This window comes from Salmo salar, chromosome ssa01, assembly GCF_905237065.1.
Source record: "Salmo salar chromosome ssa01, Ssal_v3.1, whole genome shotgun sequence".
Lineage (NCBI taxonomy): Eukaryota > Metazoa > Chordata > Actinopteri > Salmoniformes > Salmonidae > Salmo > Salmo salar.
The window spans coordinates 60,272,182-60,288,172 of NC_059442.1; the positions used below are offsets into that span (position 1 = coordinate 60,272,182).

Below are 15,991 nucleotides of genomic sequence, written 5' to 3' on the forward strand. Positions count from 1 at the left end.
GCACTAGTCCATATCGGCACTGCAAAAAATACTGTTGTTTTATTAATGCTCCTTAATTATTTGTTATATTTCTTTTCTTAAAACTGCATTGTTGGTTAAGGGCTGGTAAGTAAGCATTTCACTGTAAGGTCTACTACACCTGTTGTATTCTTTGCATGTGACAAATAACATTTGATTTGATAAACACAACATGTAAAGTGTTGGTCCCATGTTTCATGAGCTGAAATAAAACATCCCAGAAACGTTCCATATGCACAAAAAGCTTGTTTCTCTAAAATGTTGTGCACAAATTTGTTTACATCCCTGTTAGTGAGCATTTTTCTTTTGCCAAGATAATCCATCCACCTGACCGACAGGTGTGGTATATAAAGAATCTGATTAAACAGCTTGATCATTACACAGGTGCACCTAAAAAAAAGCCACTCAATAAAAAGCCACTTAAATGTGCAGTTTTGACACACAACACAATGCTACACGTCTCATGTTTTGAGGGAGTGTGCATTTGGCATGCTGACTGCAGGAATGTCCACCAGAGCTGTTGCTAGAAAATGTAATGTTAATTTCTCTACCATAAGCCTCCTCCAACATCGTTTTAGAGAATTTAGCAGTACGTCCAACCGGCCACACAACCGCGTGTATGGCCTTGTGTGTGCGGTTTGCTGATGTCAACGTTGTGAACAGTGTCCCATGGTGGCGGTGGGGTTATACTATGGGCAAGCATAAACTACGGACAACGAACACAATTGCATTTTATCGATGGCAATTTGAATGCACAAAAATACAGTGACCCATTGTGAGGCCCATTTTGTTTAAGGTACCTGTGACCCACAGATGCAAATCTGTATTCCCAGTCATCTGAAATCCACAGATAAGGTCTACTGAATTTATTTAAATTGACAGATTTCCTCATATGAACTGTAACTCAGTGAAATCCATGAAATTGTTGCATGTTGCATTTATATTTTTGTTCAGTATAGGTTCAAGATATTGTACCTTTAAATAACCAACTCACTGTGGAATAATACTGGGGGGGGGGGGAACGTATAGGCAGGTAGCACTTAAGAGCGCTGGGCCAGTAACCAAAAGTTTTCTGGTTCAACTTCCCGAGCTGACTAAGTCAAAAAAAAAAAAAATTTTTAAATCTGTCAATGTTCCCTTGGGCAAGGCACTTAACCCTAATTGGTCCTGTAATTGATCTAGATAAGAGCATCTGCTAAAATGTGAAGTATGCACAGACGTTGCAACATCAGTATTTAGAGTAATATGCTTTACCTTTATTGTTTCATGAAACAAGTCCATACAGAACACAACACATAACTGTGCACCTGGCTGAGAACAGCCAATCCCGCCATTGACAAATTAGTTTTAAATCCCTCTTCATTCAGTAAAGACCTCAACCTATTTTCCTTGTATACCCAAAAGGACAGAATTCAGGCAGAATTCTACAAATGGGCTAATGACATGGGTGAGCCATAAGGATTTGCAAGTGACATTGGCATGAATCAGAATACAAAATATATAAGTAGCACAACTATTTGAAGATGACAAATAAAGTCTCATGCTGGGTACATATTTGAACAAACTAATCCAGTCTAGTTAATCTAGGATGGTAATAAAAAAAATAAAGCATCCTCAGCATTCCCACACTGTTCTGCTATTCCAACTGGTGTTGTATTCTACTGTCCAAAGCATGTTGCACACCGGCTCAACACACACATATATCCAACCCCTGGAGTGGGTATTTACATTTGGTCCAACTTAATAGCTCTTATTCCATCTCTGTGGAATCGAGTTCATTGAGGAATCTCTGACACTTGGTCATGAGAACTTTGATGGCCTCTGTGACCAGGACATCAGGTGCCAGGATGCCAGTGGATTCTACAGAAACTGTATGGGAGACAGGGAAGACAGGATTGATGACAGTGTTCATGCATAGAATGCCAAACTATACTAAACGAATAAAGTACTAGAATCACTGAGGAAAAACAATTTGCTTCTAAAGTGCAAAACAATATGGGCAGTGTTTCCCCCGTATTCATTTAGCAGCGGTGCGTCGCCGCTGCTAAATTGTTGCCACCACAACAAAATATTGAACAGGAAAAAAATATATCTATGCTAATGATCAGTCTTCTGATCGGCTTTCCCAAAAACCTTCACAATTAAATGTTAACTAGCTACAAAGTAACCTATTCCTATCTACCTGGCAGAAAATCATTATTATTTGCATCAATTCAGTGGGCATTTGTTTTGCAAACTCCATCACGTGCACTACAGACAAACAGCAAAACAAAGAAAAAAATGCTGTTCATATGTACTTGAATTAAGGAGTAACTGAAGCAAAAGTCAAAATCTCATAAATGTCTCCCAGGCCTCAAAAGTGGTCTCCTGGTGTGGTTTTAACATTTTTATGTACAACAAAAATGGGATGTTCCGATTTTTTTTTTTAAATGATTGAGTGAAAAGCTAAAATAAAAACGTAGCAAAATCTAAAGCCTTATTTCCCCCAACCCCCTCCCACAACCCTTGCAAAAATATTCTAGTGGAAACACTATGGGCTATGTACTAAACTTAGCAAAAAAATAAACGTCCTCTCACGGTCAACTGTGCTTATTTTCAGCAAACCTAACGTGTGTAAATACTTGTATGAACATAAGAGTCAACAACAGACATAAACTGAACAAGTTCCACAGACATGTGACTAACAGAAATGGAATAATGTGTCCCCGGGTCAAAATTAAAATTAAGAGTCAGTGTCTGGTGTGGCCACCAGCTGCATTAAGTACTGCAGTGCATCTCCTCCTCATGGACTGCACCAGATTAGCCAGTTCTTGCTGTGAGATGTTACCCCACTCTTCTACCAAGGCACCTGCAAGTTCCGAGACATTTTTTTTTGGGGGGGGGGGGGGGAATGGCCCTAGCCCTCACCCTCCGGTCCAACAGGTCCCAGACGTGCTCAATGGGATTGAGATCCGGGCTCGTCGCTGGCCATGGCAGAACACTGACATTCCTGTCTTGCAGGAAATCACGCATAGGATGAGCCTGCAGGAAGGGTACCACATGAGAGAGGAGGATGTCTTCCCTGTAACGCACAGCATTGAGATTGCCTGCAATGACAACAAGCTCAGGCCGATGATGCTGTGACACAGCGTCCCAGACCATGACGGACCCTCCAAATTGATCCCGCACTAGAGTACAGGCCTCGGTGTAACGCTCATTCCTTCGACGATAAACGTGAATCCGACCATTACATTTTTTTTTACATTTTAGTCATTTAGCAGACGCTCTTATCCAGAGCGACTTACAGTAGTGAATGGATACATTTCATAATTGTTTTTCTCCGTACTGGTCCCCCGTGGGAATCGAACCCACAACCCTGGCGTTGCAAACACCATGCTCTACCAACTGAGCCACACGGGACCATCACCCCTGGTGAGACAAAAACTGCGACTTGTCAGTGAAGAGCACTTTTTGCCGGTGTTGTCTGGTGAGGACCTGTCTTACAACAGGCCTACAAGCCCTCAGTCCAGCCTCTCTCAGCCTATTGCGGACAGTCTGAGCACTGATGGAGTGATTGTGCGTTCCTGGTGTAACTCGGGCAGTTGTTGTTGCCATCCTGTTCCTATCCCGCAGGTGTGATGTACCGATCCTGTGCAGGTGTTGTTACATGTGGTCTGCCACTGCGAGGCAGACCACATGTAACAGCTGTCCGTCCTGTATCCCCGTAGCACTGTCTTAGGCGTCTCACAGTACGGACATTGCAATTTATTGCCCTGGCCATATCTGCAGTCCTCATGCCCCCTTGCAGCATGCCTAAGGCACGTTCACGCAGATGAGCAGGGACCCTGGGCATCTTTCTTTTGGTGTTTTTCAGAGTCAGTAGAAAGGCCTCTTTAGTGTTAATTGCCTACTGTCTGTAAGCTGTTAGTGTCTTAACGACCGTTCCACAGGTGCATGTTCATTCATTGTTTATGGTTCATTGAACAAGCATGGGAAACGGTGTTTAAACCCTTTACAATGAAGATCTGTCAAGTTATTTGGATTTCTACGAATTATATTTGAAAGACAGGGTCCTGAAAAAGGGACGTTTCTTTTTATGCTGAGTTTACTAGACATTATGACTGTACATTTCACAAAACAGCAACATAGTGATATCTAAATTCACTGGGTACCTACAGATAAAATGGTCCCGCACTCTTGCAAGTTTCACAGCATTCTTGAGGTCGTCATGTCGGAGAACCTCCCTACTGCAGGTATCTAAGCGGCTGTTCACCACCTTGGCAACAACCTTTCCTGAGACGGAGACGGAGAATTAACTACATGGAACTTAAATAGCTACAGTAAAAGTACAATTTCAGTATGTGCAAAGGACAATGCTTCAAAATGTTATAGCTACTGTTTTACCCCCATGGTTCTCCACTTCAATGACTCCAGGTGAGAAGCAGCGTTTTAGTCGCTCCGCTTTCTCCCCCTCCACTGTTTCCATTAGTGTGATCTCAGGAAGGAGTCTGTAACTGGCTGTAGCCACAGGTGAAAACTTGGCATGGTCTTGACCTGGAAACATAGAGCATAGGATTAAGCCATCAGAACAGCTAAGAAAGACCACTAATTTCAACAGAATATGACGGAGATCTGTGGTGTAGCGAGGGTAAATGAACGTAAAGTATTTTTATTTGGACGAGTGTTTACCCATCCATTGCTAAAAATGCATTGAAAATACAGGGAGCATTAACTTATTCAGACAAATATCAGCATTTACCCACATTATTTAAATTGTATACTACATCACTGGTTACAGGGCTTGAGAAAGGTTAAACTGTAGTCAGATTGCCATTGTGCAGACATTATACAATTTTGCAGAGAAAGTCCTCTCACCAATGCCTTTCACACAGTGCATGACTATATCCAGCTCCTGTCCAGGCCGGAGCTGCGCCAGAAGGATGTCCCCATGTACTGGACCGATGTTGGCATCTGCAAACACATCAGCTTGGTTCCCAATAGGGGCCCACTTCATGTCCTTAGAGTACACTGAGGAAAAATGTAATAAAAAATGTAATACAATTCTACTCATTTTACCATGGGACAGAGACATTTTTGCAGTTTTAAAGCAGATCTCCTGCAATTCTACACATTTTCCCATGACTTATGCCATGTTAATCATATGAGAGTGACTAACAAAATCAATAGAGGCCCCCTGGAGGTCAGGGGCCCTGGGCACGTGCTCTGCGTGCCTGGTCGGCATTCGACAATGATTACGACAAGTTTAGATAGCTGGCTAAACTTCCTTACCAATCTAAAAAATGCTAGCTGACATGGCTAATTGAGTGACTGTCAGTGACTGACATAACATAAAAACTACTGACACACAACCAAATTTCAAACTTGCACCTTGTGTATTCTACTATTCATACTCTCAACAGTAAGTTGAGACTCCCACCGACTTCCTAATGGGGCCCCTGAGCGTCCAGTGACCACTTATGCTTGGAGCTGGCCCTAGTCCACGGCCTTACCTACCCATGTGATTCAGGTAAAGTTCACGGGGGTCAGCGGAGTCTTTGGTGGCTCTGGGGTTCCTGGTGCATTTGATCTTCAGTTGAAGTTGAATTGTGTCGATTTCTGTGCCTTCCTCGTCCCCTGAGAAAAGCACAAATGCCTTAAACAAAACTGATGTAGTTGGCGGTGACCCTCTACAAGACAAGTCTTGGAACTTTGTGTTACCTTGTCTCCCCTTCCTCTGACAATGTTATGCAGCATAAATGTACCTGCATTTCTGTACTCGAACAGTCGTGGGTCAGCCTTGATAGGGATCAAGCCCAGCCTGTGGGCAAGGATCTCATCCTGAATGATAGATGTGTTGTTGTAAATAAGCACCTTCTCGACAGCCATAGTGGGGACCTAGGAGAGGGCGGATTAATACATGACATGTTGCTATGTACCATATAAAAACATATTAAACATGGACACTACTTATTATTATATGTTTTTATTGCCAGGACGCTATTTGAGTAGTAGCTACCTCTGCTAGCAATATCCTTCGAAAGGCATTGGCGATAGCAGCATCTATGCCCACCATGTCGAACTCCAGAGATGTCTCATCCATTTGCACCACGTCGATTCTGAAATTCTGAAATATATATATAATATTGACGTAAAGGGTATTATGGGCATTCCACTTAACAGACCTGAATGTAAAATTAGACCAGCATGATAATAGTTAGCTAACTAGCTAAGTTAGATACCTTTTGAAATTTCTGCAAGTTCCATGTGTCATCGTAGCCTGGATAATTGCCAGGGTAATCTGTTGTATGAACCTGGAAACATGTACAAATTTTAAAGTACCTATACGTCGCAGATCAACTCATGTATTGGCGTATTAAATACAGTACATATATTTCATGAGAAATATGCTGTGTGTGAACTGTGTTGTATTTTCTACCGTACTAACGTTAGCTAGCTAACGCGTTAGCTGCACATTATGTTTAGCCAGCAAATGTTGGCTACCCGTTAATTCCAGTAACATCTGCACATATATTTCGGACACAAACAGTATCTTAATGTATGTAATTTTATTGTATAATCTTAAATCACTTACATTTTTTATATCAAATTCACCTAATATCACTCTATTCCGAATTTCATCCACGTTGCTCATGGTCGCTGCCATTTTAGCCAATGTTTTCATTGACGTCACAAGCTTCGCTCTACTTATTGTGGCGCTCTCAAGCGTCAGATAAAATGAAGACAAAAGGGAAAACTAGTTATCAGTATATTTGCTGACAAACCTAAATGCGTTTTAGACTGTCACTATTCATTCAAGAACCCCGAAATGTGTGGATCTGTGAATCATGCTGTATGCTGCTGTATGCAGCCAGAGAGGTAGTAGGGTTGTAATAGTATTCTTCCTTCCTTCCATCCTGCAGACGTTTAAGCCATTGGGCTTCAATGTCCACTAGAGGGGGTATAAAGTTGGAGTTATACATTTTGTCAACACCGCTAACTGTTCCATCTGTTCATGTCAGTCACTTACTGTCATAAGGCAAGCTTGAAAACTCTTCCTACCTGGCACACCAGGCAAGCAAAAACAAGTGTGCCTAGTGAGAGTTTGTAGTACAGAGGCGATGGTCTGTTTATGTTCGAGGCCTGTATGAGCTGAGGACTATCACTGTTTATGTTTAGGCTTTACAATGGCCAGTGAGGGAGTTTCAAGTACAGTGTCCAGCAAGACAGGTGAGCTACTGGGTTGTGTGTCAGGTGTCTCAGGATCATGTGACTCTGGGCAGAGGTGTGAATGTGAGCCAGATGTGTGTGAGCCTCCATCTCTGGAGGAGCTGGAGGAGGTGCTACATTCAGCCCAGAGCTCCTGTAGGCACGGAGACGAGGTGTGGCCCAACCTATACCTGGGGGATATGTGAGTACACCTGCTTTTCCAGTTGTAATTACACAGACACACACATGTGCATGCACACACCTGTATTTACACATCACGTATGTTTGGATATGGTGTGTGTGATGGTGTGTTCTTGTGTGTCTCAGCTACATGTCTCATGATAGGTATGGGCTGAATCAGGATGTTCTGTTGGTGTGTGTGTGCGTGATGGTGTGTGTTATTGTAGTGATATCTCTACGTTGTTTCTCCTAGGTATATGTCTCATAACAAGTATGAGCTGTGGAGGTTGGGCATCACTCATGTCCTGAATGCAGCCCATGGTAAGATGTGTTGTAAAGGCAGTGATGATTACTACGGTACCACAGTCAGCTATTACGGTGTTCCTGCCAATGACCTACCCACCTTTGACCTCTCACCTTTCTTTTACCCTGCTGCTCAGTTCATCCACCAGGCATTAAAGTCAGGAGGTAAGCCACGACCCATACAGTGAGCTGGTGTGTGTGTTGTCTGTGTGTGACTGTGTGTGTGTGCGTGGGTGTGAGTGACTGATGCGTGACTGTATACATGTTATTGTCTTCCCTAGGCAAGGTGTTAGTGCACTGTGCCGTAGGAGTGAGTCGGTCGGCTGCGTTGGTCCTAGCCTTCCTCATGATCCATCATCATCATCCTCTGCTGGCAGCCATCCGGCTGGTGCAGCAAAAACGATGGGTGTTCCCCAACAGAGGATTCCTAATGCAGCTTATTAACCTGGACTACACTCTTCAGAGAGAGAGAAGGGACTGAATACACACACACACCAGACCTGGGATAACTATAGTTTTGAATATTATTTGTGGAAAGTAACTATTTGTGGAAAGTGACTACACCTGTGACTCTAGATTCCAAAAAATGACTAGTTTTTAAGTTTTTTTTAACGATTGGATGCCTTTAACTAATGGTAGGGTTGTATCTGGAACATAAACTATTGGATTAGCTACCTTCAACTAAAGGCATGGCTAGAAATAGAATGAATAGAGCAAACACAATTTCCTATCTTGCAGTCGATCAGATTTGATGTACATAATACATTTATATCTGAACATTCTGTACATTTCCAATCTCCGGAACAGGCCCCAGGTGTAGAAAATCAAGTCAAACCAATGATATTTTGTACAGATAAGAATAAATAAGTTGTGATGCTCAACTACATATCCTCTGGCGTGTTGACGTTAATGTGTTGATGTTCTCTGTATCCATAGCCAGAATGATTTTGCAGTGCATGGTGTTCAAACAGGTTTCCTGTTATATTCAGAGGTGTAGGGAGGGTGAAGTTTATGAGTTTATGAATATCAAACACACACTATCTTTAAAGGGATAGTTTACTCAGAATACAAATTAAAATGATTTTCCACCTACCTTGTCTGTAGTTGATTCAAGAAGGCAGTTTGGGGAAATTTAGTTCCCTTAGACAATTAACTGACATATTTTAGCAGTTACTGTTAGCATTCTCAGTAACATTAAATTATCATACTGGATATTTACACCAGTCGCCAACTCGTCTTCAAGTCATTCCTAGTCGATCACCAAACATTTCGTTTTTTATTCGCGGTGCAATTGATTCAGATGCCCTGCGCACCGGGTAAACAAAGTGTTCCCATTTTGAACCATTTAATTTGTCTGAAAACAAACTCCTCCTTTCCCGGCGGACCGGGAGATCTGTGCGAGTGTACATACTGCACTGGCCAATCGGATAGCTCAAATCACCGTGCCTACAGCGCTTCCAAAACCTCGACACAGCAAATATTGATATTAGCCTACGCAAGATTTAATAACTTTTAAAACCATGGCCACAGAGAGACTGTCAAAGAATACAGCAAATAGCTGATGTTTTTACGAATGACTTCATGATTAACTTTTTATTCAGCACTGTCAACACTATTACAAAAACATAAAATGCGCTTGAGTGGCCTAGCCAAGCGTATCGATAGCCCAGCGTTTTTATTATTATTAGCAGCTCGTAATGTCTGTTTTAATATGAGGAATATTTAACTTTCTCTGGTCATAGGAACAACATGAATTTGTGCATGGCAGATGCGGTGCGACTAGAGTTTCGCCATCAGGTGGGAAACATATGCAGCATTCAAAACTACTCGGAACTGGGAACTCGGAAATCTCTGACTTCCGAATACAGTGCATTCAAGACAACTAGGAACTTGAAAAAAAACGAGCTCCGACTGGGATTTATTTTGAACGGTCATCCAACTCGGAATTCCAAATCGGAAACTCGGGCATCTTTCTAGAGCTTCAACTTTCCGACCTGAAGATCACCGACGTTATGATTTGACATCGGGTTTTTTTCTTCAGAGTTCCCAGTTGTCCCAGCACCATTACCATAATATGCTGGTACCATCAGTCCAGTAAAATAAAAAAGCGAATTATTTAAATTCATGCTCAGCAGTAACTCTCAAGTGCTACACTCACCGATCTATTTTGTTATCAAAGGTTGAGTTTTGAAATAGTCTGTAATATGGTCTGAGAGTAACAATATTGTCAGGCCAGGCATATAGCCAATATGCTGTGATAATGTATCAGGCCTACTGCCCAGCCTCTTTCCTACAGAACAGTTTTTATTAGGTTAATGTAAAAAAAAAAATGTCATTCATGTTTAAAAAAAATCTGAGTGGTAGATCTCGGCTTGATTTTTTACTGAGGAAGTGATCTTGACTCAGAAAAGGTTGGTGACCACTGATTTAGACTAATTCAACTAACTGTTGTCGTTTTTGTTTCTTCATCAAATATTTGGCAGCCATCAAATATATATATTTTGGTTTTCAAATAACTTGCATATGTTCAAATACCTTCAAATATTATTTGTTTTTCTGAGAGATATTCCAAATACTTTCAAATATGATTTGTTTTTCTGAAACCTGTATTTGAATGCCAAAGGAAATAATTACTTTTCATGTATTTAACTAATAATTGCCTATATTCAACTACCTTGAGTATTTTTAAAGTTGGTATTTTCAAATAAACTACAAATACAACAATTTTCTTCCCAGGTCTGACACACACACACACATGTGTTATATTGCTCGTTCTGATATGTCTTCATTTCTTCTTTTTTGGGGGGGATCAGGGGGAGGGTTATGTGTGTATTATTATTGTATTGCTGCATTGTTGGAGCTAGAAACATAAGCATTTCACTGCACCTGCAATAACATCTGCAAAACTGTGTACGCAACCAATAAACTTCGACACACACACATGATAAACACGCATACACAGTACACACGCACACGTACACCCCTCAATTCCTCCCTCCTGTCATCTGGTGACCTCAGCTGTGACTTAATGCTTGTTACATGACTCTCTTTCTGTCTCTGCTCTTTCTCTCTCTCTTTCCCCTTCTCTCTCCATTTCCATCTCTCATTTATCTACCCTGTATTGTAACCCTCTCTCTCTGATGGATACAGTGCCTTCGGAAAGTATTCAGACTCCTTGACTTTTCCCACATTTTGTTACATTACAGCCTTATTCTAAAATGTATTAAATCCAAAAAATCTATCTACACACAATACCCCATAATGACAAATCGAAAACAGGTTTTTATACATTTTAGAAAATTTATTAAAAAAATTAAAATACAAATACCTTATTTACATAAGTATTCAGACCCTTTGCTATGAGACTCGAAATTGAGCTCAGGTGCATCCTTTTTCCATTGATCATACTTGAGATCTTTCTACAACTTGATTGGAGTCTCCTTTGGTAAATTCAATTGATTGGACATGATTTGGAAAGTCACACACCTGTCTATATAAGGTCACACAGTTGACAGTGCAGTTCAGAGCAAAAACCAAGCCATGAGGTCAAAGGAATTGTCCGTAGAACTCCGAGACAGGATTGTGTTGAGGCACAGATCTGGGGAAGGGAACCAAAACATTTCTGCAGCGTTGAAGGTCCCCTAGAACACAGTTGCCTCCATCATTTTTAAATTAAAGAAGTTTGGAACCACGAAGACTCTTTCTAGAGATGGCCGCCCAGCCAAACTGAGCAATCGGGGGAGAAGGGCCTTGGTCAGGGAGGTGACGAAGAACCCGATGGTCACTCTGACAGAGCTCCAGAGTTCATCTGTGGAGATGGGAGAGCCTTCCAGAAGGACAACCATCTCTGCTGCACTTCACCAATCAGGCCTTTATGGTAGTGGCCAGACGGAAGCCACTCCTCAGTAAAAGAAAGGCACATGACAGTCAATGCTCACTGTCATGTAAAATCTAAAATATTAAAATAATTTAAACTTTTCAACATTCCTGTGCTAGCCAGTGGTGATAGTTGAGCGTGCTGTGAGTTGTACAGCTGAGCATTGTCTCCTGGGAATCTATCAGTTGAAACATTAATAATGAGATTATACAATTTTAAAGGTACTTTTTTCTCTCAGATTGGTGTCTATTATATTACTTTCAGGCGTCTACTACTGCTATATTAGTAACTATAAATCCTTTACATTATGAATAGCGTCATCTGTCCAGTAAATTCTGGAGGATGCTTTCATCACTGGTGAGGAGGTATAGAATTACAGAATGCTAAAAATGGAAACTAACTGCAGGGGTGTGTATGTGCATGTGTGTGTGTGTGTGTATGCGTGTGTGTGCATGTGCGTGTGTGTGTATGAAGATGAGCAGACCCGGTAAGAGGAGGGACTGTGCTGCCTGTTAAAGGTAAGTTGACTTGGATCAGATGGGAAAGAGGTTATGTTTGATTATTGTTGACCAGACTGTTTTCTGCTCCGCTTAGGTTTATCTGTCTCTGTAACTAACACACACCTCCTCTCCAGACTGTGTCAGCATGTCTCTAAAGGAGAGGTGCTATGAACCTCCATCTGTCTCTGAGCTGCTGGAGTTCCTGTTAGCCCACTGACGGACCACCAGCCATCCCTCTCTCCTCTCATCCCTCGCTTCTCTCACCTCATCCCTCTCTCCTCTTATCCATCTTGCACACAATTCCACACACACACACACACACACACACACACACACACACACACACACACACACACACACACACACACACACACACACACACCCTGAAACAAAATGGTTACTAAGGTATAATGCTCTGTGTGTCCTGAAGGCAAGGTGTTTGTTCACTGTGCCATGGGCATCCAATGTTCTGGCCCTGGGGTATCTGATGGTCTACCAGAGCCTTTCTCTATCTGAACAGATCCATTGGACCAAACTCTGGCTTCCTGGAGCAACTCATACAGCTGGACCTTCTCAGGCAGCAGAGGACACAGACAGAAACATGAATGAGAACACACACACACACACACACACACACACACACACACACACACACACACACACACACACACACACACACACACACACACACACACACACACACACACACACACACACACACACACACACACACCATTCTGTATACATCTGGCCCTTCTGTGGACACTATGTAATAAACCTCCAAACGAGCTTCAACGCCATACAACACTCCTTCCATGGCCTCCAACTGCTCTTAAACGCTAGTAAAACTAAATGCATGCTTTTCAACTGATCGCTGCCCACACCTGCCCGCCCGACTAGCATCACTACTCTGGACGGTTCTGACTTAGAATATGTGGACAACAACAAATACCTAGGTGTCTGGCTAGACTGTAAACTCTCCTTCCAGTCTCATATTAAACTTTTCTAATCCAAAATTAAATCTAGAATCGGCTTCCTATTTCGCAACAAAGTCTGCTTCACTCACGCCGCCAAACATACCCTCGTAAAACTGACTATCCTACAGCTCCTCGACTTCGGCAATGTCATTTACAAAATAGCCTCCAACACTCTACTCAGCAAACTGGATGCAGTCTATCACAGTGCCATATTTTTTGTCACCAAAACCCCATAAACCACCCACCACTGCGACCTGTATGCTCTCGTCGGCTGGCCCTCGCTACATATTCGTCGCCAGACCCACTGGCTCCAGGTCATCTATAAGTCTTTGCTAGGTAAAGCTCCACTTAATCTCAGCTCACTGGTCACGATAACAACATCTGTAGCACGCGCTCCAGCAGGTATATCTCGCTGATCATCCCCAAAGCCAACACCTCCTTTGGCTGCCTTTCCTTCCAGTTCTCTGCTGCCAATGACTGGAACGAATTGCAAAAATCGCTGAAGTTGGAGACATATCTCCCTCACTAACTTTAAACATCAGCTATCTGAGCAGCTAACCGATCGCTGCAGCTGTACAGCCCATCTGTAAATAGCCCATCCAATCTACCTACCTCATCCCCATATTGTTTTAATTTACTTTTTGCTCTTTTGCACACCAGTATTTCTACTTGCACATGATCATCTGCACATCTAGCACTCCAGTGTTAATTTGCTAAATTGTAATTACTTCGCTACTATGGCCTATTCATTGCCTTACCTTCTCACACCATTTGCACACACTGTATATAGACTTTTTTCAATTGTGTTATTGACTGTACGTTTGTTTATTCCATGTGTAACTCTGTGTTGTTGTTTGTGTCGCACTGCTTTGCTTTATCTTGGCCAGGTCACAGTTGTGAATGAGAACTTGTTCTCAACTGGCCTACCTGGTTGAATAAAGGTGAAATAAAAATTTTAATTAAACACACCTTGCAGTTTCATTTAAAGGGGCAATCTCCATTTGTACTTCTTTTTTTTTTTTTTTTTTTGTCACGGCTGTTTGAATGATCGGATCAAGGCGCAGCGTGTTCGTAGTTCCACATATTTATTTATCCGTGAAACGTAATGCAATACACAAAAAAATACTTGAATACACAAAAAAACAACAAACTGTGACACAGAGAGAAAACCACACTACTCAAAAGATAATAACCCACCAAAACAGGAAGATAAAAACCCCTACTTAAATATGATCTCTAATCAGAGGCAACGAGGATCAGCTGCCTCCAATTAGAGGTCAACCCAAACAATCCCAACATAGAAATAGAAAAACTAGAACCTAAACATAGAAATAGAAAACATAGAACAACCCAAAACACCCCCTGTCACACCCTGCCCTACTCTACTATAGAAAATGACATCTTACTAGGGTCAGGACGTGACACTTTTAAATTAATTATATATACCCATTGATTCTTAAATACCTCATGAGTTTAGTTCAACTATCATACCCGATCATATTCCAAAAGATTAGCTTGTTTTACTCCCTTGATTATAAACAAAAACTCTGTCGCATCAGAACATGGTTACAATTCTCAAGCTCTCAACTGCAGGTTGAACCTTCCATAGGTGAAATATTTATCATTTTGTGAATTATCCGCTCCAGTGACGTTGTTTTTGATAACTTTACAGCAAGGTAGACAATGAGACAAAACATATTTTAATTCTTTGTATTGACTGAATTACAGTGTGACATTCTAAATACCTGACATTAGTGTCACCAGAGGTTAGTTTAACCTCAGTAAAACAAAGGGGGGAAACAGTTTCTTAGATGCTAACACCCCTTCAGACTTCATCTAAGAGACTTTATTGCTGGCATCAACAGTAACCTAGAATGCATTATCTGAGACATACACTTTATTAGGTACACCTCCCCGTTCACGAAAACGGATCGCTCCTACAGACAGGGAGTCACGTGGCTATGGTTTGTTATATAAATCTGGCAGACAGGTATCGAGGCATTCAGTTACTGTTCGATTTAATGGTAGAATGGGCAAAACGAGTGACCTAAGCGACTTTGATCGTGGTATTTTAAACACGACAGTGTCTAGAGTTTTCAGAGAATGGAGCGACGAACAAAGAACATCCAGTCAGCGGCAGTCCTGTTGTCGAAAACAGCTCATTGATGAGAGAGGTCGAATGAGAATGGCAAGAATGGTGCAGGCTAACAGGCGTGCCACAAACAGACAAATAACGGCGCAGTACAACAGTGGTGTGCAGAACCGCATCTCGGAACGCACAACTCATCGAGAAGCTCCAGTGGGCACGCGATCACCAACAATGGACAATTGAAGAGTTGAAAAACATTGCCTGGAACATGACAGTGAGTTCAGTTCACTTGAGGGGCCTGCGCAGTCCCCAGACCTCAACCCTATAGAGCATCTTTGGGATGAGATGGAACGGGCTGTTCACAGTATGCATGTACCGCCGTCCAATCTGCAGCAACTGCGTGATGCCATCACATCAGCATGGACCAACATCCCTGTGGAAAGTTTACCTTGTAGATTGCCCCGAAGAATTCAGGCTGCTCTGGAGACAAAGGGGGGTTCAACGTGGTACTAGATGGGTGTACCTAATAAACTGGTTATGTCCTAATTAACATCAGTGGAGGCTGCTGTTGGGAGGACGGCTCATAATAATGGCTGGAATGGAGTGAATGGAATGGTATCAAACACGTGTTTGATACCATTCCATTTACTCCATTCCAGACAATATTTTGAGCCATCCTCCCTTCAGCAACCTCCACTGATAAACATTAGACATAACCATTTATACAGGTTACTAAAGACCTGATAACAGCAGTAATATTCTACTGATAAGGACTGCTATTAACGTATCATCTGGTCTCACGCCCTCCACTACAAACCCAACAATGATGAACAGCTTGTGCTGTGACCTGAAATGGAAAAAT

The 15,991-nt window shown here is 42.0% G+C and overlaps 2 protein-coding genes across 4 annotated transcripts; one reads left to right on the forward strand and one right to left on the reverse strand.

Moving 5' to 3' along the window:
- Nucleotides 1-1,252: 1,252 nt before the first annotated feature.
- On the reverse strand, nucleotides 1,253-9,019 carry rpac1 (DNA-directed RNA polymerases I and III subunit RPAC1). Of its 3 annotated transcripts, XM_045716899.1 has the most exons (10): nucleotides 6,715-6,858; nucleotides 6,590-6,684; nucleotides 6,237-6,308; nucleotides 6,014-6,121; nucleotides 5,760-5,892; nucleotides 5,512-5,631; nucleotides 4,873-5,025; nucleotides 4,402-4,551; nucleotides 4,174-4,290; nucleotides 1,253-1,887 (listed from the first exon to the last, which is right to left on the reverse strand). In XM_045716899.1, the coding sequence occupies exons 2-10, from the start codon at nucleotides 6,677-6,679 to the stop codon at nucleotides 1,769-1,771; spliced, it is 1,062 nt and encodes a 353-aa protein (XP_045572855.1). In that variant the 5' UTR covers nucleotides 6,680-6,684; nucleotides 6,715-6,858; the 3' UTR covers nucleotides 1,253-1,768. The 3 variants fall into 3 exon arrangements, with proteins under 3 accessions (XP_045572855.1, XP_014056592.1, NP_001134298.1); XM_014201117.2 differs by lacking the exons at nucleotides 6,590-6,684; nucleotides 6,715-6,858 and adding an exon at nucleotides 8,780-9,019; NM_001140826.1 differs by lacking the exon at nucleotides 6,715-6,858 and having other exon boundaries at nucleotides 1,256-1,887; nucleotides 6,590-6,679.
- Nucleotides 7,096-8,581, forward strand: LOC106606755 (dual specificity protein phosphatase 13). The gene is made up of 3 exons (XM_014203120.2): nucleotides 7,096-7,405; nucleotides 7,637-7,851; nucleotides 7,968-8,581. The coding sequence occupies exons 1-3, from the start codon at nucleotides 7,182-7,184 to the stop codon at nucleotides 8,165-8,167; spliced, it is 639 nt and encodes a 212-aa protein (XP_014058595.1). The 5' UTR covers nucleotides 7,096-7,181; the 3' UTR covers nucleotides 8,168-8,581.
- Nucleotides 9,020-15,991: the final 6,972 nt, after the last annotated feature.

Excerpts from the sequence above, each read along its gene's own strand:
- rpac1 (XM_045716899.1), bottom strand. The coding sequence starts at position 6,679 with ATGAAAACATTGGCTAAAATGGCAGCGACCATGAGCAACGTGGATGAA. Across the intron at positions 6,122-6,236 it reads ACTTGCAGAAATTTCAAAAG|AATTTCAGAATCGACGTGGT; the intron begins GTATCTAACTTA and ends TATATATTTCAG. Across the intron at positions 4,291-4,401 it reads TGAAGTGGAGAACCATGGGG|GAAAGGTTGTTGCCAAGGTG; the intron begins GTAAAACAGTAG and ends TCTCCGTCTCAG.
- LOC106606755 (XM_014203120.2), top strand. The coding sequence starts at position 7,182 with ATGGCCAGTGAGGGAGTTTCAAGTACAGTGTCCAGCAAGACAGGTGAG. Across the intron at positions 7,406-7,636 it reads AACCTATACCTGGGGGATAT|GTATATGTCTCATAACAAGT; the intron begins GTGAGTACACCT and ends TGTTTCTCCTAG. Across the intron at positions 7,852-7,967 it reads CCAGGCATTAAAGTCAGGAG|GCAAGGTGTTAGTGCACTGT; the intron begins GTAAGCCACGAC and ends TGTCTTCCCTAG.